Source organism: Bos taurus, chromosome 7 (genome assembly GCF_002263795.3).
Source record: "Bos taurus isolate L1 Dominette 01449 registration number 42190680 breed Hereford chromosome 7, ARS-UCD2.0, whole genome shotgun sequence".
Lineage (NCBI taxonomy): Eukaryota > Metazoa > Chordata > Mammalia > Artiodactyla > Bovidae > Bos > Bos taurus.
This window is the reverse complement of record NC_037334.1, coordinates 20,803,273-20,827,894: the sequence shown is the minus strand read 5'-3', so window position 1 is coordinate 20,827,894 and position 24,622 is coordinate 20,803,273. Positions and strand designations below refer to the sequence as shown.

The 24,622-nt window shown below is 45.6% G+C and overlaps 2 protein-coding genes across 5 annotated transcripts in view; both read left to right on the top strand.

The window, feature by feature from the left end:
* The first annotated feature begins 267 nt into the window (after nt 1-267).
* Nucleotides 268-17,589, top strand: ZNF77 (zinc finger protein 77). Of its 4 annotated transcripts, none has more exons than XM_024995035.2 (5): nt 273-355; nt 968-1,235; nt 13,832-13,958; nt 15,562-15,742; nt 16,160-17,589. In XM_024995035.2, the coding sequence occupies exons 2-5, from the start codon at nt 1,053-1,055 to the stop codon at nt 17,253-17,255; spliced, it is 1,587 nt and encodes a 528-aa protein (XP_024850803.1). In that variant the 5' UTR covers nt 273-355; nt 968-1,052; the 3' UTR covers nt 17,256-17,589. The 4 variants fall into 4 exon arrangements, with proteins under 4 accessions (XP_059744666.1, XP_024850803.1, XP_059744665.1 ...); XM_059888682.1 differs by having other exon boundaries at nt 274-355; nt 973-1,235; XM_059888683.1 differs by lacking the exon at nt 968-1,235 and having other exon boundaries at nt 268-355.
* TLE6 (TLE family member 6, subcortical maternal complex member) overlaps nt 3,523-24,622 on the top strand; it is a 52,006-nt gene continuing 30,906 nt past the window's right edge. Inside the window, exon 1 of the mRNA XM_015472099.3 lies at nt 3,523-3,610. The gene's annotated coding sequence lies outside the window, so the exon portion shown is untranslated. The remainder of the gene's footprint in view (nt 3,611-24,622) is intronic.

Here is a 24,622-nt window from a genome sequence, read left to right as displayed (position 1 = left end):
GCCAAGCGTGTCTCTGTGGCCTGTCACTCGGGGCAAGGGAGGGGTCTGGTTGAACTGCCCAATTAGCAGCGGCTGGGCGGAGTCCAGACAACCAGAATCAGGATAGGATGGGACCAGGAGAACTGTCCATCAAGGCGGGGGCGGGGAAGAATTAACGCCCAATCAGAGCGCGGGCCCTGGAAAGCCGTCCAATCAGGACACGCTACGGGTGCGCTTCCAGCCCCGGGAAGTTTCGCTCAGCCTTTCTAGCACTGGTGTGATCTAGTCCCGGCATTATCTGGTGTCCTGTCTCAGTCGCTCTCACTAACCGAGGTCGCAGGGCACTCTTTGGAGAACCCGGAACGAGGAGAAGATGGTGAGTGCATGGCTCAGGGCCCTAAGAGAGAAAAGTTCCTGTTTGGACGGACCGGAACTTGCCGAAAATGACGGCTGGCCAGGGTCTCCCCGCGTCACACCCACGGGGTTCCCTCCTCGGCCGCGGGTGGGGACCCAGAGTCCTGTCCCGGGGTCTCGACCCGAGTCTCCTCGGCTTCAAGGTGGGGTCCTGACGTCCTGTTGCGCGTCCCGACACAAGTTCTCCCTTGGTTGCGGGGTGGGGACCCAGCGTCCTGTCCAGGGGTCCCGCAAGGAAGGAACCCGACGTCCTGTTCTGGGTCCCGACCCATTTCCCCCTTCGGAGTGGGGGTCGGCGGGGACCTGGCATCTTATCCCGGGGTCCCGACCAGAGTTCCCCATCTCTACCGTGGGTTGGGGACATGGCCCTTTGTCCTGTTATTGCGCGGGGTCCAGGGCGTCCGGACACAGCCTGTGGTCCCGTGGGCGTCGGAGGGAGGACAGAACGGCTTCCAACGGGCCGTTAGACTCAAAGGGAGGCGGGGGCGGGGGTGATCCTCCCTGAACCTCACAGATAAAGTCAAGTCCAGACTAGTCGAGGAGACTGTATGATAAAGAAACACTGTTGCAATAGGGCAGAAGCTCCAACCACACCGCAAAGGGCTTTCGTCTTCAATGAGAGGAGGGGGACCAGGAGGGAAGTTGGGCGAGTGAGGCGCATGGATTACGAGACCAGCGTGGCTGTGCTGAGTCCAGCTCAGCAACATAGAGCGAGAGACGGGTGCCCGCAGGGCATAAGAAACACAGACAGAATAGAAAGAAAGATGGCACCGGAGAACTCAAGATCTCGAGGATCAAGAGCCCCGACATTCAATGCTGCATCACTTTTATCGAGCGTCTTGGTATGCAGAAAGTATCTGTTTTTTTAAGATAACATAAGTTTCGCATGTTCCCAGTCATGTCCCCAGTTAATGTTTTTCTTTTGAACTTCGATGTTATTTTCTGTACAAAGGCCACCATATGGCTGGGAGCAAAGATCCCCGCAGGAACATCAGAGAAACAATCAGTGCGTGTGCAAGCAGCTTTCTGACTTGCGCTGACCGGGCATTGCTAAGTCCGCACTCCTCTCTCTCCATCTGCTCAAGCAGGTCACTCTGACCCCAGCCAATCAGCCCATGTACTCTGGTTATTTTTTATTGCTGTTTCCTGTTATTTTTTCTCATGGTTTTGCAAAGACATCTGGAGAATGTTTTCCCACATGGCTGGACTGGATAGGGCTCCTGTTCTCTGAAGAAGCTGACTAGGGACTTGTTCTGAACCTCAGTGTTGCTCAGATATGGGGGCGACCCAACATTCAGGGACCTGTGGGGAGGAGTGTCCTAATGTGGGGTAAGAAATGGGACACAGAGAACTTGGTCAAGCCCAAATGTGTGGGACTACGGACCTTCTAGTGCCAAAGGTAAAATGTCAAAGTGGGGCTGGCCTCTGCATACCTGCAGGGAGCATCACAGAGTATCTTGTACTCTGGGAACTGATCCACAGTGACTTTCCCCACAAGTTGATTTCTGCCTCAGGAGGTCCTAATGCCCTCCTGTCTCGTGTAGAACAGCAATCAGTATTGAGTCTGCAAAGAAAAAAGAGTTTTATTTGGGGTCTTAAGAATTGCAGTTCGGGGGGACATGGATTTGAGTTGATGGAATACTATTTATGTTTTTGAGGCAAGACAAGAAAATGTAAGCATATTGGGCTCTTCCTAGTGTTGATTTGTGTGGCTCCATTAACCAGCAGACCTTCTCAAAGGCAGGAGTGTCTGCTCCACAAGAAAGATTTTTTTTAAAGTATTCCTCCTTCTCCCACCAGCAGTGTAACTCCAAGATAATATTCCTTTCCTAATCCTGTCAGGGGTCAGGCTGATCTCCTGCAGATTTAGACTGTGTATTTCTGGTGAACTTTATGAGAAATGTCATTGTGTCATTTTGATGTATGTTCCTTTGTCTCAGAAATGTGTATGACTTAGTGTTCTTGCCTGGAGAATCCCAGGGACGGGGGAGCCTGGTGGGCTGCAGTCTATGGGGTCGCACAGAGTCGGACACGACTGAAGTGACTTAGCAGCAGCAGTAGCAGTAGGCCTTCTTTGGAAGTCCAGTGGTTAATAATCCACCTTTTAATGTAGGGCACTCAGGTTCATCCCTGGTTTGGGGAACCTAAGGTCCCATAAGCAGCAGAGAGCGACCAGAAAAAAAAAGGTATATGACTGCCTTAGACTTTTAGTAAGTGGGACAGTCCTCAGAGTTTTATAAGAAACTTATCTCCTGGGTTATAATCCTCAGGTTGGCTTAAATAAAATTCTCTTTATCTTCTCTATTCGATTCACTGTTAATTTTTCATCAACAGTGTAAAACTGAAAGAGTGTTGTAGAGAGGAGAAAGAGTATCAGGCTTATTAAAGGAAAAGCCACAGGGCTGTTAAAGTTGCCTGGAATGAATTATGGTAGACACTGACACAGGGAACCAAATATTTGTCCTTGAGAGACAGGCTGTCATGAGTTATTTAGGGGAAGGGTCCGTTTAAGTATCTTGACTTTCTGAACCACTGGGCAAATGTTCTGGATGCCTGCATTAAAGCAGTAAGTAGTGAAAAGTTCACATTCCATCTGGACTGATTCCTGCCTAAACCCCAGTTCTTCAGTGGCCTCCTGGCTCCAGTTTATAGCGCTACCTTAGTAATACTGACTCCATTTTATTTTTCCTTTCACACCTGTCTCGTCCTGTCCTGGCTCCCGGACTTTGGGGATAGCCCTGGACAGGGAGCACTGAAAGGAACTGAGTGGCACTTTTATGTTCTGGAAAAGGGGACTGCAACCTGTGAACTGCTGCTGTGTCCGTCTGGCCAAGGGTAGATTCGGCTAGGAGTTCACCGGCGCTGCCAAGTCTCCTGGAACATAATTAAGCCAGGCAGTAAAGGGCTGAAGCCGACTACCGGTACTTCCGCCCTGCTTGGCCACGTGGCCTCCAGCCTGCCTGTCCCTCACAATCTAGTCCTTCACCAGTTGTCAATCAAGGCCCGGGAGGGGGTGTTCCCAGAGGCACATCCAATCAGGGACGGGGGAGGGCACGTTCGCTGACGTGGTGACGTCGCTGTCTGCTGCCAGGGCGTCCCATCGCACCTACCTCGCGGGACACTTGGTGTCCCCTCGCTGTCGCTCTGACCTGCCTGAGCCATTGGGCTGCAGGGTCACGGAGAGAGCCACCTGAATGCGGGGTGAGAGGCTCAAATGGTGAGTGCGTGGGGCTGGCGCTGAGACTGGCTGGGGCTGGTTCGAACTGGCCGGACGGTAGTCTCCACCGTCCACTTCGTTTCGCGTGCCGGCCTCCTGTCCGGTGCTCGTGGGGCTCCCGGGTCCCAATTCGAGTCTCCGGCCCCTGACCGCGATGTGGAGTCTCGTGAGTTCCGACCGCGTCCTTGGCCTGTTGGATGTCTGGCTGAGGACGAGGCAACGTCCGGAGCGGGTGGTCGGGTTCTGGGGTCCTTCCCGGGACCTGACAGATGAAGTCAAGTCCACAGTTGGTCAGAGAGACTCTATTGCAAATTCTGTTGCCACAGCGCCGAGGCTCGGATCTCAGGGATGTGCCAGCGTCGCCAACCACACGGAAAAGTACTTTTCTGTGTGAGGAAGGCTCATTGACAGAATCAGAGGTCCTGTGGTCAGGGCATCCTCGGCCCAGGTCAGGGGGGACTTGTTCTGCCGCTCAGTGATCCTCAGTTTGGTAGTAACCCAGAGTCAGGGGCATTTGGGAAGAGAAGCTTGGAGTAAAGTTTGGGTAAAAAAAATGGATGTTGATCTTAAAAATAACAATTACTTACTAGGAAAAATGGATTTATTGGGGAACAACAAAAAATTGCAATTAGGGACAGACGAGGTATAGCAAAAGCTATAAGCATGTCCAACAGACTTATGTATTGTGGAGAAAGGAGGGAATTGGGAGGGGTTGTATTGGTGTAATAAAATCCATGGAGAAAATGGAAAATTCAATTTTTCTCATTGGCTAGTTGCTGAAGTAGCCAGTTTCTTGAGAAGATGCAGTGCATGTACATGTTTTTCTGTTGGGTGCTGTAATTGATGATTCTTGTTTTCCATTTTTCTCTTGGGGTCCGCAGTCCACATTTCTTCCTCTAATTGATGTCAAGTGGTACTGGGTGAGGCTCTCCCTTCTGGCTCCACTCTTGATTCTTTTTAGGTAGTTTTCACTTTCTTAATTTTCACAGGAGCCATTGAGAACACTTGGTCAAGACTGTGGCATTGAAACAACCCTAACCTTCTAACAAGAGACCTTTATTCAAATGAGTTATTCCAGAGGGAGAAGGATCTGTTCCACCAGACACAGGGGGCCCTGCAGGAGAGAGGACACGTGACCCTAAAATCTGCAAGTGTCTCAAGAGCTGGGCAAGGAGAGTTTTCCTTTTACAGAGAGGAGTGACCAGAACCAGGAAGGGCCAGGCGTGGTGCTTGGACCATAGATCCCTGAGGCCAGCCTTTCGCTGGGGATCTGTGTGCTGGCTGGGGTGAAGCAGGCCAAAGTTCAGGGAGAAGTCGAGAGGTTGAACCACAGTTTGGCCAACAAGCACCTGTTCTGCGTGGTCATTGGGGCAAGCAGGTCCCCTAATCACAATGAGGCGGAAATGGGGCTTTGGGGTTGGGGGGCAGTATCTGGCCTTGCCCTGAATAAACAAAGGGTCTCCATGTGAGTCTTTTCTGAATCAAGTGGGGCAGTTTCTTGCAGCTTCCAATTTTCCAGAACACCGAAGTGTGAGGGGTCCTCTCACCTTCCATACATGTTTCCAGGAGCACAGAGCTCACAGAGGGTTCAGCATTGTCCCCTGACATGGGGGAGCAGCCTCCTCTGGTCCAGCTCAGCACGAGTAACTTCCCTTCCTCCAGCTTCTGGTTTCAGCAGGTGTAGAATACTGAATTCTTCTTGCCTGGCTTCTCCTCAGTGATGGTGGTAACATCTCAGGTCTCTGCTCTTTCCTGAAGGCTCAGGTTCTCCTGGGTCTTTGGGACTTAACTAGAGATGCCTCTGGGGAGAAGGGAATGTTCTGTCCTCCATTAGAATTGCCGGAAATGCAGGCATTCCCACCCCTTCATGTGAAGTGGGTGGAGATGTGAATGAAAAAGATTCTTAAGAATCTTAGCAACTCTTCTGTGAAGGGTGTCTGGTGCTGGTCCACTTCCTGTTATTAGTCAGTCAGCAGACACAGAAATTCTGGAAACAGTGACCTGTGCTATGGGGACTTGCTCACTTCTTTTTAGATGAGTCACAGCTTGTTGTTACGAGGAGTTAGTGAACTGAGGCCCGTCTTCTCAAAGGGATGAGCAGTAACTAGTTTCTTGAACCAGAAACCTGCCCTAAAATTTCCCTCCCCTGCGTTATCTAGGAACACAGGAGGAAGCAGCAATTTTGCAGATCCTCATTCACACACGGAGATGGGGCATCATGTCTCCTGTAAATGACCCAAAACCGGTGCATCCCCTGGGGTTGGGGACAAGCTGAGCCTGGGAACGAGGGGAAGGAAGGTGCCCTGGGGTCTTGCTGGTGCCCTTCCCCACATGCGTGGCCTTGAACCATAGAACCACCACAGAAGGAGCTGTTAATGGCAGGAGAGTGGGGGAGGGGATCTACGTGCAGAAGTGCTGGGGGTGATGTGTCCCCTAAGGCGGGCTGTTTCCTGACCTTTGCTTTGGGCCTCATCCAGGGAGTTGGTGGATTGTGAGGTGTGCGCCCTGAGTGAGTGTGATGGTCGGACATGGTGAAGTCTCCTTGGGTTCAACTGTTGCTGAGAGACGGTGGATGAACTTGAGGGTTTCCTCCTGGTGAAATTGAAGCTCAGAGGAGGGGGCTTTTTTTACCTCCATGGGAAAGCTCAGTCCCTCCCTCTGCCCTGGGGGCACCCCTTGATCCCCAGTTCACATAGCTTTGACCTTCTGACTTGGGGTCTCCTGTGCACCATGGGCAGCAGGCTGCTGATCTGAGCGACTCACACTTGGCTGCTCTTCCCTTTTGTTTCCTTGATAAGAGTCTTCTGCCCTGTGGCTCATTGTACAAGTATGTTAAGATATTTTTCTTCCATTATGTGAAGGTGTAGGGTTTTGTTTTTTTCAGATACACTTGCTTATGTGTGTGTACAGTTTTTTTTTAAGAACTATTTACTTATTTTGGAGCTGTGCTGAGTCTTCATTGCTATGTTTGGGCTTTCTCTAGGTGCAGTGAGCAGAGGCTTCTCTTGTGGTTCCCAGACTCTAGAGTGCAGGCTCAGTCATTGTGGCTCACGGGTATAGTTGCCCCTAGGCTTGTGGGATCTTCCCAGACCAGGGATCAAACCCATGTCCCCTTCATTGGCAAATGGATTCTTAACCTCTGGACCACCAGGGAAGTCCTTTAAATCTATTGTTAATTTCCTATTGTATCCTCTTTTCCTTTCTTTCTGGGACTCCAGTGATACTAATGTTTTGTGTTTGTCCCACGGGTCTCTAAGACACTTGTCATTTATTTTTTGTCTATTTTCTCTCTGCTGTTCAGATTGTTGTTGTTGTTCAGTTGCTCGGTCATGTCCGACTCTTTGTGACCCCATGGACTGCAGCACACCAGGGTTCCCTGTCCTTCACCATCTCCTGGAGTTTGCTCAAACTCATGATTATTGAGTAGGTGATGCCATCCAACCATCTCATCCTCTGTCATCCCCTTCTCCTCCTGCCTTCAGTCTTTCCCAGCATCAGAGTCTTCCAGTGAGTCAACTCTTTGCATCAGGTGGCCAAAGTATTGGAGCTTCAGCTTTAGCATTAGTCCTTCCAATGGATATTCAGATTTGATTTCCTTTAGGATTGACTGGTTTGATCTCCTTGCAGCCCAAGGGGACTCTCAAAAGCCTTCTCCAACACCACAGTTCAAAAGCATCTGTTCTTTGGCGCTCAACCTTATTTATGGTCCAACTCACATCTGTACATGACTACTGGGAAAACCTTAGCTTTGACTAGAAGGACTTTTGTTGGCAAAGTAATGTCTCTGCTTTTTAATACACTGTATAGGTTTGTTGTAGCTTTTCTCCCAAGGAGCAAGGGTCTTTTAATTTTGTGGTGGCAGTCACCATCTGCATTGATTTTGGAGCCCAAGAAAATAAAGCCTGTCACTGTTTCCATTGTCTTCCTATCTATTTGCCATGAAGTGATGGGACCAGATGCCATGATCTTAGTTTTTTGAATGTTGTTTTAAGTCAGCTTTTTCATTTTCCTCTTTCATCTTCATTGAGAGGCTCTTTAGTTCCTCTTCACTTCCTGCTATAAGGGTGGTGTCATCTGCATATCTGAAGTTATTGATATTTCTCCCGGCAATCTTGATTCCAGCTTGTGCTTCATGCAGCCCGGCACTTGGTGTGATGTACTCTGTATGTAAGTTAAATAAAAGGGTGACAATATACAGCTTTTGACATACACCTTTCCCAATTTTGAACCAGTCTGTTGTTCCATGTCTGGTTCTGTTGCTTCTTGACCTGCATACAGGTTTCTCAGGAGGCAGGTAAGGTGGTCTGGTATTCCCATCTCTTTAAGAATTTTCCAGTTTGTTGTGATCCACACAATCAAAGGCTTTGGTGTAGTCAGTGAAACAGAAGTAGATGTGTTTTTGGAACTCTCTTGCTTTTTCTATGATCCAGCAGATATTGGCAATTTGATCTCTGGTTCCTCTGCCTTTTCTAAATCCAGCTTGTATATCTGGAGGTTCTTGGTTCACATACTGTTGAAGCCAGCCTAGCTTAAAGGATTTTGAGCATGACCTTGCTAGCTTGTGAAATGAGTACAACTGTGCAGTAGTTTGAACATTCTTTGGCATTCCCTCCTTTGGGATTGGAATGAAAACTGACCTTCTCCAGTCCTGTGGCCCCTGTTGAGTTTTCCGAATTTGCTGGCATATTGAGTTCAGCACTTTAACAGCATCATCTTTTAGGATTTGAAATAGCTCAGCTGGAATTCCATCACCTCCACTAGCTTTGTTTGTAGTGATGCTTCCTAAGGCCCGCTTGACTTCACATTCCAGGATGTCTGGCTCTGGGTGAGTAATCACACCATTATGATTATCCGGGTCATTAAGATCTTTTTTGTATAGTTCTTCTGTGTATTCTTGGCTCCTCTTCTTAATATCTTCTGCTTCTGTTAGGTCTGTACCATTTCTGTCCTTAATGGTGCCCATCTTTGCATGAAATATTCTTTGGTATCTCTTTTTCTTGAAGAGATCTCTAGTCTTTCCCATTCTGTTGTTTTCCTCTGTTTCTTTGCGTTGTTCACTTAGGAAGACTTTCTCCTTGCTATTCTTTGGTACTCTGCATTCAGATGGGTATATCTTTTCTTTTCTTCTTTGCCTTTCGCTGCTCTTTTCTCAGCTATTTCTAAGGCCTCCTAAGACAACCATGCTGCCTCTTTGCCTTTCTTTTTCTTGGGGATGGTTTTGATCACTGCCTCCTGTACTGTGTTATCCTTAGTTCTTCAGGTACTCTATCATATTTAATCCCTTAAATCAGATTGGTTGAATTCTGATGTCCTACCTTCAAGTTGATTGATTCTTTTCTCTGTCATATTCATGCTGAATTTTAAACCATCCAGTTTTTTAGTTCAGTTACTGTATTTCAGTTCTAAATTTTCCATTTGGTTCTTCTTTGTAGCTTTTATTTCTTTGCTGAGACTTTCAATTTTTTATTTGTTTCAAGTGTGTTTGTAATTACTCATTGAAATATTTTCTATAGCTTTAAAATCCTTGCCAGATAATTCCCTGTGTGATTTTGCTGTTGGTGTCTGTTGGTTGTATTTGAGGTGTAGGTTTTTATTCATTGGTTGGTTGATAGCACCTCCCAGCAGTCAGCCCCCTGGATGACGATTGTCCTGATCTTTTTTTATTCTTTGCAGCTTTGCAGGTGTCCCTCATCATCAGCGGTGTTTTATTTGGTTTTGCTTCTGCTACATTTGTAGTAAGTGAAGGTGACCAGTTCCACACCAGTAGCGGCACACAGAAGGCTTATCTGTGGTTCTCAGTCCGTTTGTTTCAAACGTGCTCATCTCAGAGGAAGGGCTTCCCCATTTAACTCCTCCATCCAGTCCTCGTGGGGCTTGGGTTGTCTCACATTAAAAAAAAAAAAAAACTTATTTGGCAGCTCATGGGGTCTTTAGTTGCAGCATGTGAACTCCTAGTTGCGGTACATGGGACCTAGTTCCCTGACCAGGGCTCGAACCCAGGTCCCCTGCATTAGGAGCATGGAGTTTTAGCCACTACCCCACGAGGGAAGTCCCTCACATTTATTTTTGATTTGTCAACAGTGCTGTTATTCTCCTTTTTGTCTCCCAACTCTAAGTGCAAGGTATAAATATTTTATATCTAGGAGAAAAATTGTGGGATTGTAGATTATGGATAAGTTAGAAACACTAGGAAGTGCAGAGGGGTGACTGGAGTTGAGTGTTTATTCCATGCCATTCCTAGTACTTGGAGAATCCAACTTAATTTCGTTCATCTTTTGTGTCCATTTGTGTGAAATGGGGTCTGCTTGTGATTGTAAATTGGTTTTTACTGATAAACATTGGTGGTGAGCATTTATTTCAATGGGTAATTCATCTTCTGTGAAATAGTTTCCTCACCTTGAACTCATTTGTATGTCTACTGATTTCTTATGTTTTATTTACATACTGTGGACATTCATCTTTTTTCATTTCTAGGTATGGCAAATATGTTCTCCTAGATTGTGAGTTATCATTTCTTTCGATTTTGTACTTTTTAAAATTCATTGTTAATTAGAGAATAATTGCTTTACAATGTTGTGTTGCTTTCTGCCTTACAAGAAAGTGGATCAGCCATAAATATACATATATTCCCTCCCTCTTGAACCTCCCTCCCAGCCCCACCCCAATTCTGGGTAATTCTTAACTTTAATAGACTTGGATTGAATTTATCCATCTCGTCCTTTGTAGCTTACTCTTTTTTCCATATATAAGAAAACTCATCCTACGCTCAAGTCATAAATGTGTTTCCCTGTAGTGTCTCACAGAGTGTCCTACTTTGTTCTTTCACAGTTAAGTCCACAGTGAATTGGTTATTGTACATGTAGTCATAAGAGAAAAGATTTCTTACTCCCCTGGAGATAGCCAGTGGCTGCTGCCCCATGTATCAGTAGCCCCCTCCCAGCAGCACGTGTCCTGGCATAGATCCAGCTGGGCCTGTTTCTGTGCATTGTGATTTTTTCCATAGGTATATCTATTCATCCCTCTGTTAACGCCATCCTGTCATAATCGCTGTAGTTTAAAATGTTTTAATGTGCATTAGGAAACATCCCACCACCTTACTCCATAGAAAATCTTGGTTGTCTTTAGAAATTCGTCTTTTATTTCAGTTTTTAGAAGTGGTTTTTAAGTCAAACAAAGCAGAACAAACCAATCCTAAGAGAAACCTTGTTGTGCACTGGAATGGTACCTTCATAAAATTCTTAAATGTTTGGGAGAAGGTGACATCATAGTCTCTCTGTGGATATGGCTCATCTCTCCATTTCTTTCTTTCTACTATTGTCATTAAATGTTTTGGAATTTATCCACTAAAACATTTTTATAGACATAATTGAGAAAGAAATCTAGTATTAGTAACAATCAGATTTTAGTTTTAATTAAAAAAAATTTTTCCCCCTGTGGCATGAGTCTAGCCCTGTTGTTTTAGGTTATTACCCCAGTGCCATTTTGACAGTCTCTAGCCTTCTACCCATTACACTACCAGTGGTAGCCCTGATGCAGTGCTGGGTGGGGTAAGGAGGGGGCCAAGTGAGACTGAGATGTGGGGAAGGCAAGGGTGTCTGGGCTGGGTGGCATTGAGAGAATGGGCTGGATGGCTCATGCTGGGACTCTCACTCATTTGGGGAGCTCATGGGGCAGTGGGGAGGGCTGCCTGGGATGGAGGTGCCAAGTAGGGCACATGGATGTCGGGGGGACACTTGGGCTGAGGGCCAGATGGCAGCCTTCTGCTCCTGGGACACACATACACTCAGACACCACTCTCAGATGAACACTTGGACACACATACCAATACGCTTCTTAACCTGCACCCTGCCCCCAGCTCTCTGTCTCTCACCCTGCTCTCCTTTTCTATCCCATTTATCCAGCATAGCCAGATAACATTTATAGTGTTGTTTATGGTCTGTCTTCCTGCCGGAAGGCAAGCTCCAGGAAGGCAGGGTGCTTGGCCTGCCTTGTCCACTTCTATATGTCCAGCTCCTTAGGCTTAAGTGCTCAGTAGGTAAGAACCTGGTGGCTCAGGTGGTAAAGAATCTGTTTGCAATGCAGGAGAATTGGGTTTGATTCCTGGGTCAGGAAGATTCCTTGGAGAAGGGAATGGCAACCACTCCAGTATTCATGCCTGGAGAATTCCATGGGTAGGGGAGTCTGGCGGGCTACAGTCCATGGAGTTGCAAAGAATCAAACACCACTGAGCACAGATGCATGCAGATAAGAACTGAGCGAACAAGTGAACCCTGCAAATCACAATCAGGTGTGTGCCACCTGATGCCTACGCAAACATGCCCAGTGGCCCACAATACTGCCACAGATGTTCTCAGACACTGATGTTCTCAGTCAAATGCATGCAGGTGCTTGCTCACCCCCAGACCCACATATCCATGCAACACACAGGTACACGGACCTTGCTGCCACTCACAGGTTCTTTCAGATTCACACTCAGCTGTCCAGGTTCCAAGGCTTGTACTCCTGCAGACACACACCAACATGTCCCTGCTCCCCACCCTCTCAGCTTTTAAAAGTTGATTATATTTTTAAAAGATCTGTTTAAACATTTACATTTCATTTGCTTATTTCGCTTGATCAAAATGCATTGAGATTTGTTTTTGTGAGTTTGCAGTCTGCAATGATATGATACTGCCAGTGGGCATTTGTGAATTCTGATAATGTTTTTAAAGTTCATTGATTTTTTTGCTATGGATCAGTATTTCCTTCCTCTTGTTGCCAGTAATATTCCATTGTGAGATTAGACTGAATGTGTTTATCCAAGTCAGTTGATGACCTTCTGAGTTATTCCCACATTTTGGCTGTCACAACTCATGTTTGTGGGTGTCTGTGTGTATTCGTTTTTGGGTTGGTGTTTTCCTTTTGCCTCTCTTGGGTAGTTAGATAGCTAGAGTGCAATTGCTGTTATATGGTGCTGTGTTAATAATCTTCAGGATTTGCTGGACTGTTTTCAAAGTGGCTTCGCTATTTTACCTTCTCTCCAGCAGTGGTTGAGGGTTCCAAGTTCCTCACATCCTCACCAACACTTGCTTGTCTGTCTTACAGCTCTCCTAGTGGGTATGAAGAAGTATCTGTGGTTTTTATTTGCATTTCCTTGATGACTAATGTCCCTTTTTTTTTTCCTTTGGCCACACTGCACAGCTTGTGGGATCTTAGTTTCCTGACTAGGGAGCCAACTGGGCAACCAGGCAGTGAAAGCGCTGAGTCCTAACCCTAGGACCACTAACAAACTCCCAAGTAGTCCACATTTTCAGGAGTTTGATTAGCAAACCCCAGTTGCAGCCCAAGGTGAGGTAGCCTTGTGTTTGTAGCTGATATAGTAGGAATTTTATCATTTAGATTTCCAGAATATATCTTTGATTAAAATTCTAATTTATAAAAATAATCATTTGCTTTGTATTTCAGGGGTGTGGTGTCAGCCTATGTTGTCCTAAAGATAATAATTAGGTGTTTTTTTTTTCTTTCTGTTCAAGTTACCTTCAACTCTGTTGCCATCAGATCTTCTGCAGCTCTTCTTTGTGGGGCATCTTCCTTGTACTCTGGGCACTTGGTTATTTATCAGACAGACCCTGCTGGCTTGACCAATCCCTCAGGAGCCAGGCCTCCTCTTAACCCGACATTAACTCCATGGGTGTCCCAGGCCCTGGACCCTGACCTGTGTCTGTGCCCTTGGTGTCCACTTCATCCTGGCAGAGCATTGTGTGTATGTTTCTGTCAGATGTGAGGGGACCAGACCAGGCTTTTATATGCTGTTTCAGTCAAATTGAAAGTTGTTCAGATGCAGCGGTCCTGGAAAATCTGTCCACAGCCTCCTGACAGTATGCTCCTATTCTTGGAGAATCAAGGAAATAACTTACAAGCAGGCCCCATATCCATTTCCAAGTCATCTGAATAATGATTTCATTTTCAGTACTTGTCCAGCCTCATGATCTGCTCTGTTTCATTAAAAACAGTTCTTTTTCATTATGTGTGTGTTTATCAGTTACACTTTGCTTCAGTGTCCAGCACTCACCATCACTGAGGAACCTGCATTAGATTTGCTGGCATGTGATCACTGCCTGCAAGAGTATGAGCTCAGGAGTCCTAGGAACTGAATCCAGTTCCCGCCTGTTGGCCTCCCCATCCTTCCCACTTGGGGGTGAAGGAGGAGTCTCGCTGACACAGAACATGTGGCTGTTTCAGGACTCAGTGGTCTTTGAAGACGTGGCTGTGAACTTCACCCTGGAGGAGTGGGAACTGTTGGACCCTGCTCAGAGGAAGCTCTACAGAGATGTGATGCTGGAGACCTGCAGGAACCTGGCCACTGTGGGTGAGGACGGCTTCCTCCCTGCACTAAGTCTTTAGCGAACAATTACTTCTTACAATGTCCTTTCTTATGAGTGATGAGGATGGGAGTATTTTGAAAAAAATGGCAAACATGGTCCCCACCTTTTTAAAACCTACCTAAAGTAGATAGCTTTTCCATGACAGTGTTACTATACTGAATTGATTTTTATTACTCTTGATCAGAATCCTGAGGCTCCCTAATTTCACAACTGTGAGCATGGTCTCCATTGTCACCTTGGGCCAATGAGAGAAGCATAATGGATTTCACCCTGTGAAAATTATCCTGTGATCAGTACACATTTGAGATGATCTTGCTGCAGTTAAACCTACACTTAACCTGTCCTCCACCCTCCCCATGAGGAGCATTCTCTAGGAGCATTTTGGCAGCTGCACTCTGTCTCACCTCCCAGGGGCAGCTGGGTCCATAGACTTCATCCAGGGCCTCTGTACCTGTGATCACCAGGGAGCACACCTGCTTGGGAGGAGCATGCTCTGGGTCAGGGAGGGATATTTGGATGTACCCGTTAGGAGCACAACTCAGGTCTCTGAGAAGGTGATAGGTGTCATTAACTTGGCTTCCTTCTTGGACTTTTCATCCATTCTTGTCCACTTGAAGTCTTTTTGGAGCTCCTCTGACAAAGGGATCATTTGGGAAAGTGCATTTTGCCCAGTTCCTTTCTACTTTACTTCTGTGAGGTACTTATTAGTGAACAGACTGCCATTTTGACTCATTTTCCCTATGATGGCCATCACTCTCTCCTTGGGTTCAGTTAATATATTAATATAGCTCACAGAACTCAGAGAAACATGCTTCTTACTAGATCACAGGTTCATTATTAAAGGATATAATTCAGGAACAGCTAGATGTAAGAAATGCATCTAGATTTGAAAAGGAGTTTCCCTGCTTCTCCAGGTGCCAGTCTCACCATATCTCTATGTGTTCACCAACCCAGAAGCTCTCCAAACCTTTTTTTCATACCTTCATTACATAGGCACGGTTGATGAAGTCACCAGCCATTGCCAGTTGATTTGATCTCTAGCTGCTCTCCCACCCCCAGAGGTTTTGGGGGTGTTGAGGGATATGGGTGGGACTGAAAGTTTCAAGTATTTAATCACGTGGTTATCTTTATTGGCAATTAGTCCCCATACTCAGGTTCTTTGCAACACTTTCTTTCATTAATATAAACTCAATTGGGATGGAAAAGGCTTGTTATAAATCATAGGAAACCTATTTCACCTTTCTTATCCTGAAGCATTTTCTGGAAATGAGCACAAGAGACCACATATTATTCTGTTGTTTGTATTGCTCAGGAAATTCCAAGGGTTTTGAGATCCCTGAGCAGGAAACTGTGAATAAGGACCCAGTTTGAAAAGTACATGTTGGTCATCTCAGTAACCAAATATATGTGTGTGTGTGTGTGTGTGTGTGTGTCTGATAGATCACAATATCACACATCTCCTTTCTTCCTTTATACAATTATTTTACATTTTTGAATGAGTCTATGGAAAGAAATCTAGATATGGTCTCTTTCCTTTCCCCCACCATTTCTTTCCCAATGATTTAATTATGCTTCCAATTATTGCAGGTTCTTGCCCTCAAGTTAAGGTCAGTGTATCAAGTCCTCAGTGGGATATCTTGGAGACTGGACTATGCATTGAACGGGAAGTTGTAAGATTCACAAGAAATGATTCTAGGTCTGTTTTGGGAGAAAACTGGGCATTTCATAACCTGCGAGATCAGCATCTAACTCAGGAGAGGCGTGTGAGGTGAGTGGCACTCCCACAGGGAGAAGGGGGATGAGGGATCTCAGCAGAGTGTTAGACTCATGTGATGGTAAAGAAAGGTGTAAACTTAGCTAAACAATTGTAAAGTTAGCTAATAAACAATTGTGTACTCAGAAATTTTACAAACAATACTTTTATAAGTGTGCTATAGATACTGAGCATCAGAAACTTAATTCAGTAGGAAATGATGATTAGAAAATCTCATGTAAAAAACACTGAAAGTTATGGCTGTCTTTGAGCCCTCAGCCAGAGCATTAACCTTTGTTGCACTTCGTCATGTTGCAGAGAGTGCTGAAAACATGCCCATTCATTGAAAACCACAGATATATAGTCAAAATAATAATGACTAACCATAAACAAATCATTAATCCCTAATAATTCACTTCCTGTTTTGACCAGAAATCATTTGGTGGAAAGTCTCTATGAAGGTAAAGAAGATCATCAATCTCTAAAAACACCGAACAGGATTATAGATCTTACTGTGCATGAGAGTTATCAGACTAAAATTCAGCCTCATCAATGCATTACATGTGGAAAAGCCTTCAGGGATCATTCTTTGAAGAAGAATCAGCAAAAGTCTCACATTGGGCAAAAACCTTATACATGTGAGGAATGTGGACAAACCTGCAGTTGTGTCTTGTGCCTCAGCCCTGCTGGGGAAACAGACTTTGTAGAGAAACCTGATAAATGTCAAGATGATGGGCGAGCATCTAAGAGATCCGTGAAGAGTCACAGTAGTAAACATTCCTTAGACTGTAAAAAATCTGGAAAAGCTCTCACTTTTCAGGGACATAAGAGAGGTCAATATGGCCAGAAAATCTATGTGTGTGATGTGTGTGGGAAATCTTTCAGTTATTATTGCCAACTTAAACGGCACGTGAGAACTCACACTGGAGAGAAACCCTATAAGTGCAAAGAATGTGGGAAAGCTTTTACTGGCATCTCACACTTCCGAGAACATGTCCGAATGCACACTGGAGAGAAGCCCTATGAGTGTAAGCAGTGTGGCAAGGCTTTCAGCTGGTGCACTTACCTTCGGGAACACATGCGAACACACAGTGGAGAAAAGCCCTATGAATGTAAGCAGTGTGGCAAAGCTTTTCCCTATCTCAAATCCCTGCAAGGACACGTGAGGATACACACAGGAGAGAAGCCTTATGTGTGTAATGATTGTGGGAAATCCTACAGTTGTCCTAAGTACTTCAGAAAACACGTGAAAACACACAGTGGAGTAAAACCCTATGAATGTACAGAATGCAGGAAAGCATTCATCACTTCTTCGTCCCTTCGAGAACACATGAAAACACACAGTGAAGAGAAGCCTTATCAGTGCCAGCAGTGTGGGAAAGCCTTCAGGTATCCAAGATCTTTGCAAGGACACATGATAACTCACAGTGAAGAGAAACCGTATGAATGTCAGCAGTGTGAAAAAGCCTACAGGTGTCTCATATCCCTGCAGAGACACATGAAGACACATACTGGCGAGAAATTCTGAGTACAAAGATTGGTGGGAAAGCCTTCTCCCTTAAAACCTTATAAATGAAGCAGTCAAGGGGGAGAAACATTATGAATGGAAAGAATGCAGGGAAAGCCTTCAGCACTTCATTTATTTTGTACTTGAAAACTCAGGGTAGGATGAATTTTTTTAATGGAAATAAATATAGTTTTTCCTTATAAGTGCCTCATCCTGAATAGGGATCCCAGTGTGTTAATTTCTAGTTCATGTTGCTGATCTGAACACTTAAGATAGTAATCATCCCTCTATGTTCTCATCATCTTTACTACTTGTGTTTTGTTACCTTGGACATTAAATACACAATTATATACTACATGTCTCAATGTCATTACAATAGACCCAGAATGAAAGTTTTGTGTTTTTTTTGATTTGTGTTTTTTTTAATGTGGTATCAGTTTAGAAGAAAATATTTTTTATCTTTACTTTGCCAAATGTTCATAGTATGTGATCATAATATGATCATAATATCGTTGAAAAGTCTTTTCTCATCCACTGTTATAGGTACTGGAATTTCCTGACTCAGTATTTACTCTCCTCTGGAGTCTTTATACTGAAAGGTATATCTTCCATGTTTCTTTTTGGCTGCTGCTGCTGCTTCTGCTAAGTTGCTTCAGTCGTGTCCGACTCCGTGCAACCCCATAGACGGCAACCCACCAGGCTTCCCCATCCGTGGGATTCTCCAGGCAAGAACACTGGAGTGGGTTGCCATTTCCTTCTCCAATGCATGAAAGTGAAAAGTGAAAGTGAAGTCGCTTTCTTTTTTGCTAGTGGATACTATATCTGTGTTCCTCACAGTAGTCAATAATTGTGGAAGGTCTTGAAAGACCTTTTGTCTTGCCTGGTAATGTTTGTAATTTGGCCTCTGCTCATTGTCCTTGACCTTGGTTAGAAATTGGACACAAAACACAGAGTTAAGAAGAATGACTTGTTCGCATGGAGATGAAAGCTGTTGTCTAGATGATTCTACTGAACTGTGTTGTCATCTTGGGTAAGGTTCAGTTTAGTTCAGTCGCTCAGTCATATCCGACTCTGCGACCCCATGAATTGCAGCACGCCAGGCCTCCCTGTCCATCACCAACTCCCGGAGTTCACTCAAACTCACGTCCATCAAGTCAGTGATGCCATCCAGCCATCTCATCCTTTGTCATCCCGTTCTCCGCCTGCCCCCAATCCCTCCCAGCATCAGAGTCTTTTCCAATAAGTCAACTCTTCGCATGAGGTAGCCAATGTACTGGAGTTTCAGCTTTAGCATCATTCCTTCCAAAGAACACCCAGGACTGATCTCCTTTAGAATGGACTGGTTGGATCTCCTTGCAGTCCAAGGGACTCTCAAGAGTCTTCTCCAACATTACAGTCCAAAAGCATCAATTCTTCAGCACTCAGCTTTCTTCACAGTCCAACTCTCACATCCATACATGACCACTGGAAAAACCATAGCCTTGACTAGACAGACCTTTGTTGGCAAAGTAATGTCTCTGCTTTTGAATATGCTATCTAGGTTGGTCATAACTTTCCTTCCAAGGAGTAAGTGTCTTTTAATTTCATGGTGGGAAACTGTATATCCAGAGTCCTTCTGTTAGTGATTCTGAGTTAAAGTTCTTGAGAAGAGGAAGATGCATGAAGTCTGGAGCAGAAGTGAAGAAGCCATGATTCTCAGCTCTTCTGTACCATCAGGAGACAGAGCTGCAGGGCAGCCTGGTGGCCTGAGCTCCAGCACTGCTTTCTCACTTTTGGCTCTGCCTGTGTGGAACAGCCCCAGTCAGACACGTGTTTGATGTTAGTTACCTGCTGGGCAGCAGTGTGGACTCTGCTCAGCAGTGTGGACAAGGCCGCTTATCCTGGGTCCTCTTTGGTTTTCAGGTTCACACAATTCCCTGCATGTTCCTGTGGCTCTTTGGGGTCCATCAGGCCACTTCTTCAGGCTTCAGAAGATCCCTCAGTAATTTTTTCATATCATGTGGCCCTCTTCATGTCCAAGGAGTCTCCTAATTACATGATTTCTGTGGGAAGCATCTTGTTCCTCTAATAGGGGATGTTTCCTTCCTCCATCATGGCAGATGTAATACAGCAGCCACAGATGTGGGAAACCTCTTCCCTGGTTGCACTGTTGAGAGGCTGTAATGACACTGCATTTGTTGTTTTGAATACTTCCATAATTGAGATAAGCGCTTTTGCATATATTTGGCCCCTGTAAACGTTTTCTCTTACAGCTGGCTGCTCTAAATGATAAACCTACTATGTTTAATAGCTTTACATTTTTATATGAACTCTGCTATTTTCTGTTGTCACATGTTTTCTTCACGTGTATCCTGCTGAGAAACTGACTCACTAGTTTTAGCCATGTCTCAATTTGAAACAAATGAAAAGGGGAATTTATTCCCAATTATAGATTGAGAAAGATTTGGACCTGGGCCCCTTTGCTGCAGTGCTTTCACCTGAACAGACATCTCCCTGGAACAACAGGTTACAGAGAAACTATATGGGAAACTAAAAATAACTGCACACATGAGCAGTTGGGGCAAATTACCAACAAGATACAAAATGAACAAAAACTCAGCTGCCACTTCTGAGGTGTTGGGGTCAAAAGCAAGGTCCTGTGCATGATCCCTGCCCAGTATCCACAGGAGGAGAGACCCACTAAGCCACTCTTAGGGCTGAACTCATGGACCCGCCCCCACCCTGACCCCTTTTAAGGGACCAGCCCACCACCCCTCCAAGATCCATCAAGGGCACCTGTTACTTGTCTTCACTCCCTCCTTCTGCAGCTGGAGTCCCAGTAATTCAGTCCCTTGCCTGAATTCTTCATCTGGCCTAGCAACTTCTGTTGAAGAGTCCAAGGACCTGAATCAGTAACAAAAATAAAAACATTGAGAAAATTGGTCAGAAAGAATATGGTTAAATATAGCACATACAAAGCAGATGTCAGCAACTAATTACATCTTCAAATATAAACTGGTTCTCCACTAGGAGTAATTCTGCCCCTGGGGGGTGGGGGGGACCTTGGCAGTGTCTAGAGACAATTTTGAACATCATGACTGACTGGGGAGGGGCTGCTACTGGAGCGTGACTAGGGGCTGGGATTGCTGCTCCACACCCTACAGTGCACAGGACACTCCCACCAAAAAGCAATCTGGTACCAAATGTTGAATCTAAGAAACCCTGGTGTATAAAAACTGAATCTTAAAAATAACATTGCAAATACTTTCTTGGCAGTCCAGTGGTTAAGACTCCCCACTTACAGCACTTCCAGTGCAGGGGCATGGGTTTAATACCTGGTTCAGGAACTGAGATCCCACATGCCCCATGCTGCAGAAGAATTTTTAAAAAGCATTGCAGGAAGAGAGGGGGGGAAAGCTGGAGGTGAATATGCACAGTAGGATTGTTAACAGCAGTTTTTAAACACATTTAAAAAGAAATCCTATGTACACATAGACTACAAGACAACATGTCAAATTAGAAATGGCCACCTCTAGGCAGGGAGGAGGAGTAATTATCTGTACTGTTTTACAAATGTGTGTGACAAATATGGCTGAAAGATAAAATGTGTAATACTTCTCTGCACTTCTTTGAGTTGTTTCATTAAAAAGCAAATATGTAAATGGTGTTTCATTGAGATTAAAGAATTACTTTGGATCTGAAAGAAAATCATTTCTCTGTGAAAATTCACAATAATAAGGGGACTCTCCTGGCGGTCCGACTCCACGCGTCCACTGCAGGTGGCACAAGTTCGATCGCTGGTATGGAAAATAAGGTCCCACGTGCTGTCTGGTGTGGCCACAAGAAAAAATAATATGATACCTAATGAATATCTGGGGTTTTTCTAGCGAGTCAATGGTAAAGAATCCGCCTGCCAACGCAGGAGACCTGGATTCGATCCCTGGCTTGGGAAGATGCCCTGGAGAAGGAAATGGCAACCCACTCCAGTAGTCTTGCCTGGAGTATCCCGTGGACAGAGGAGTCTGGTGGGCTACAGTCCAAGGGGTCTCAAAGGGGAGGGACACGACTTAATGACTAAACAATGACTGTCTGCTCCACATCGTGCATTACTTAAACAGGGTTTCTTGGTATCTGCTGTACTAAGCACTGGGGATAATTCTGAGTGGTAAATGCAGCCCCATTCAGTATAGAGTGTTGAGAAGCACCCCTGGCTTCCACCCACTAGATGGGTGTAGTTAGATGCCAGTAACACCCCACCCCCACCTGTCACGTGGGAGAAAATGTCTCCAGATAGTATCAAGCCTGTGGGTGCGATGGGACAAAATTGCCCCAGGGATGAGAAGTCACTGCTCTAGTCCATTCATTTGATACTACTGTTTTCTCCAAAATCCATGGTCAAAACTGCTGTCCTGCTGCCTGCACTTAAGGGGGTCTAAGACTTTAATATGAGGATGACCACCACGATGACGAACTAACACTATAACGTGTTATACTTTACATCACACTCAGTACTTCCTAAATGCTGGTACTGTTATGTACGTTCGACATACAAACTACAAGCATCTTATCTTTGTGGTTCCCAAGGAAATAGGACCTGAGTCCACGATGCCCTCCAGAGCCGACGTTAACACGTTTGCACGTGGCTTGCTTTGCTCTGAGCCAACGGAAACTACGCTGTATTTGCATCTCATCTACACGCACTCCTCCGAAATCCTAAAGTAGGTCCGATCCGGGTCCTACAGAGGATTAAACAGTCTCGCTCCCCCAACCAAAACCACGGGGGTCCACTCCCGTGCTACCAGCCTCCTGCCGACCAGGACTCGGCAATTCTAACTTCTAACAACAGTTCTGTCCTTTGAACTGTGCCCCGCCCTTTGACGCATTCCCGGTGCAGCCTGCCATTCTTCCAGACTCGGCCGGAGCAGACACAGGGCCAGCTGGCCGGCGAAATTAAAAGCAGTCGCCGTCGCCGCCGGGTCCCAGAACCTCGCTCCTGCTTCCGGCTCCGGGGCTGCTGGTAGCGGGAAAAAAGGCCAGGCCCAGGGCTTGGTATAGGTGGAGCCTCAAGGGTGGGCGGGCTAACCTCGTCCTCCAATCGCCGAGCAGAGAAACTTGACTTGTGGGCAGTTCCTGACTGTGAGCTGTCATCTCAAATCACAGCTCACTGGGACGCGATAGGGCCCAGTGCCCGGCCCCGCCCCTCTCCGCCGCTGTGGGCGTGGTTATTACCGGAAAGGTGCAGGGCGTCCTGCATTATCCCTGAGCGCACAGGTTACTCTGATAAGGAACGGTCACTAACAAAAGCAATAAATGTGTATTTCTCCGAACACTTTCTTCATGCTAACACACCCCTATAGAAAACATTCCCATTGTTGGAATGTTTCTTCCCCGAAAATCTATTTCTTCCAGACATGGGGTCATATTTTATTCGTTTCTCTACCTTTTCAGTTCAGTTCAGTTCAGTCGCTCAGTCGTGTCCAACCGCATGAATCGCAGCACGCCAGGCCTCCCTGTCCATCACCATCTCCCAGAGTGCACTCACACTCACGTCCATCGAGTTGGTGATGCCATCCAGCTATCTCATCCTCTGTTGTCCCCTTTTCCTCCTGCCCCCAATCCCTCCCAGCATCAGAGTCTTTTCCAATAAGTCAACTCTTCGCGTGAGGTAGCCAAAACACTGGAGTTTCAGCTTTAGCATCAATTCCTCCAGGGCTGATCTCCTTTAGAATGGACTGGTTGGATCTCCTTGCAGTCCAAGGGACTCTCAAGAGTCTTCTCCAACACCACAGTTCAAAAGCATCAGTTCTTCTGCGCTCAGCTTTCTTCACAGTCCAACTCTCACATCCATACATTACCACTGGAAAAACCATCAGATCAGATCAGATCAGGTCAGTTGCTCAGTCGTGTCCGACTCTGTGCGACCCCATGAATCGCAGCACGCCAGGACTCCCTGTCCATCACCAACTCCCGGAGTTCACCCAGACTCACGTCCATCGAGTCAGTGATGCCATCCAGCCATCTCATCCTCTGGCGTCCCCTTCTCCTCCTGCCCCCAATCCCTCCCAGCATCAGAGTCTTTTCCAATAAGTCAACTCTTCACATGAGGTGGCCAAAGTACTGGAGTTTCAGCTTTAGCATCATTCCTTCCAAAGAAATCCCAGGGCTGATCTCCTTCAGAATGGACTGGTTGGATCTCCTTGCCTTGACTAAACGGACCTTTGTTGGCAAAGTAATGTCTCTGCTTTTCAATATGCTATCTAGGTTGGTCATAACTTTTCTTCCAAGGAGTAAGCGTCTTTTAATTTCATGGCTGCAGTCACCATCTGTAGTGATTTTGAAGCCCCCCAAAATAAAGTCTGACACTGTTTCCACTGTTTCCCCATGTATTTCCCATGAAGTGATGGGGCCAGATGCCATGATCTTCATTTTCTGAATGTTGAGCTTTAAGCCAACTTTTTCTCTCTCCTCTTTCACTTTCATCAAGAGGCTCTTTAGTTCCTCTTCACTTTCTGCCATGAGGGTGGTGTCATCTGCATATCTGAGGTTATTGATATTTCTCCCAGCAATCTTGATTCCAGCTTGTGCTTCTTCCAGCCCAGCGTTCCTCATGATGTACTCTGCATAGAAGTTAAATATGCAGGGTGACAATATACAGCCTTGATGTACTCCTTTTCCTATTTGGAACCAGTCTGTTGTTCCATGTCCACTTCTAACTGTTGCCTCCTGACCTGTATATAAGTTTCTCAAGAGGCAGGTCAGGTGGTCTGGTATTCCCATCTCTTTCAGAATCTTCCGCAGTTTATTGTGATCCACACAGTCAAAGGCTTTGGCATAGTCAATAAAGCAGAAATAGATGTTTTTCTGGAACTCTCTTGCTTTTTCCATGATTCAGCGGATGTTGGCAATTTGATCTCTGGTTCCTCTGCCTTTTCTAAATCCAGCTTGAACATCTGGAAGTTCACAGTTCATGTATTGCTGAAGCCTGGCTTGGAGAATTTTGAGCATTACTTTACTAGCGTGTGAGATGAGTGCAATTGTGCAGTAGTTTGAGCATTCTTTGGCATTGCCTTTCTTGGAATGAAAACTGACCTTTTCCAGTCCTGTGGCCACTGCTGAGTTTTCCAAATGTGCTGGCATATTGAGTGCAGCACTTTCACAGCATCATCTTTTAGGATTTGAAATAGCTCAACTGGAATTCTATCACCTCCACTAGCTTTGTTCGTAGTGATGCTTTCTAAGGCCCACTTGACTTCACATTCCAGGATGTCTGGCTCTAGGTCAGTGATCATACCATCATGATTATCTTGGTCCTGAAGATCTTTTTTGTACAGTTCTTCTGTATATTCTTGCCACCTCTTCTTAATATCTTCTGCTTCTGTTAGGTCCATAGCATTTCTGTCCTTTATCGA

Coding starts and splice junctions, on each gene's coding strand:
- ZNF77 (XM_024995035.2), top strand. CDS start 1,053: ATGGATTACGAGACCAGCGTGGCTGTGCTGAGTCCAGCTCAGCAACAT. Junction 13,959..15,561: donor CAGGAACCTGGCCACTGTGG/GTGAGGACGGCT, acceptor CAATTATTGCAG/GTTCTTGCCCTCAAGTTAAG. Junction 15,743..16,159: donor ACTCAGGAGAGGCGTGTGAG/GTGAGTGGCACT, acceptor TGTTTTGACCAG/AAATCATTTGGTGGAAAGTC.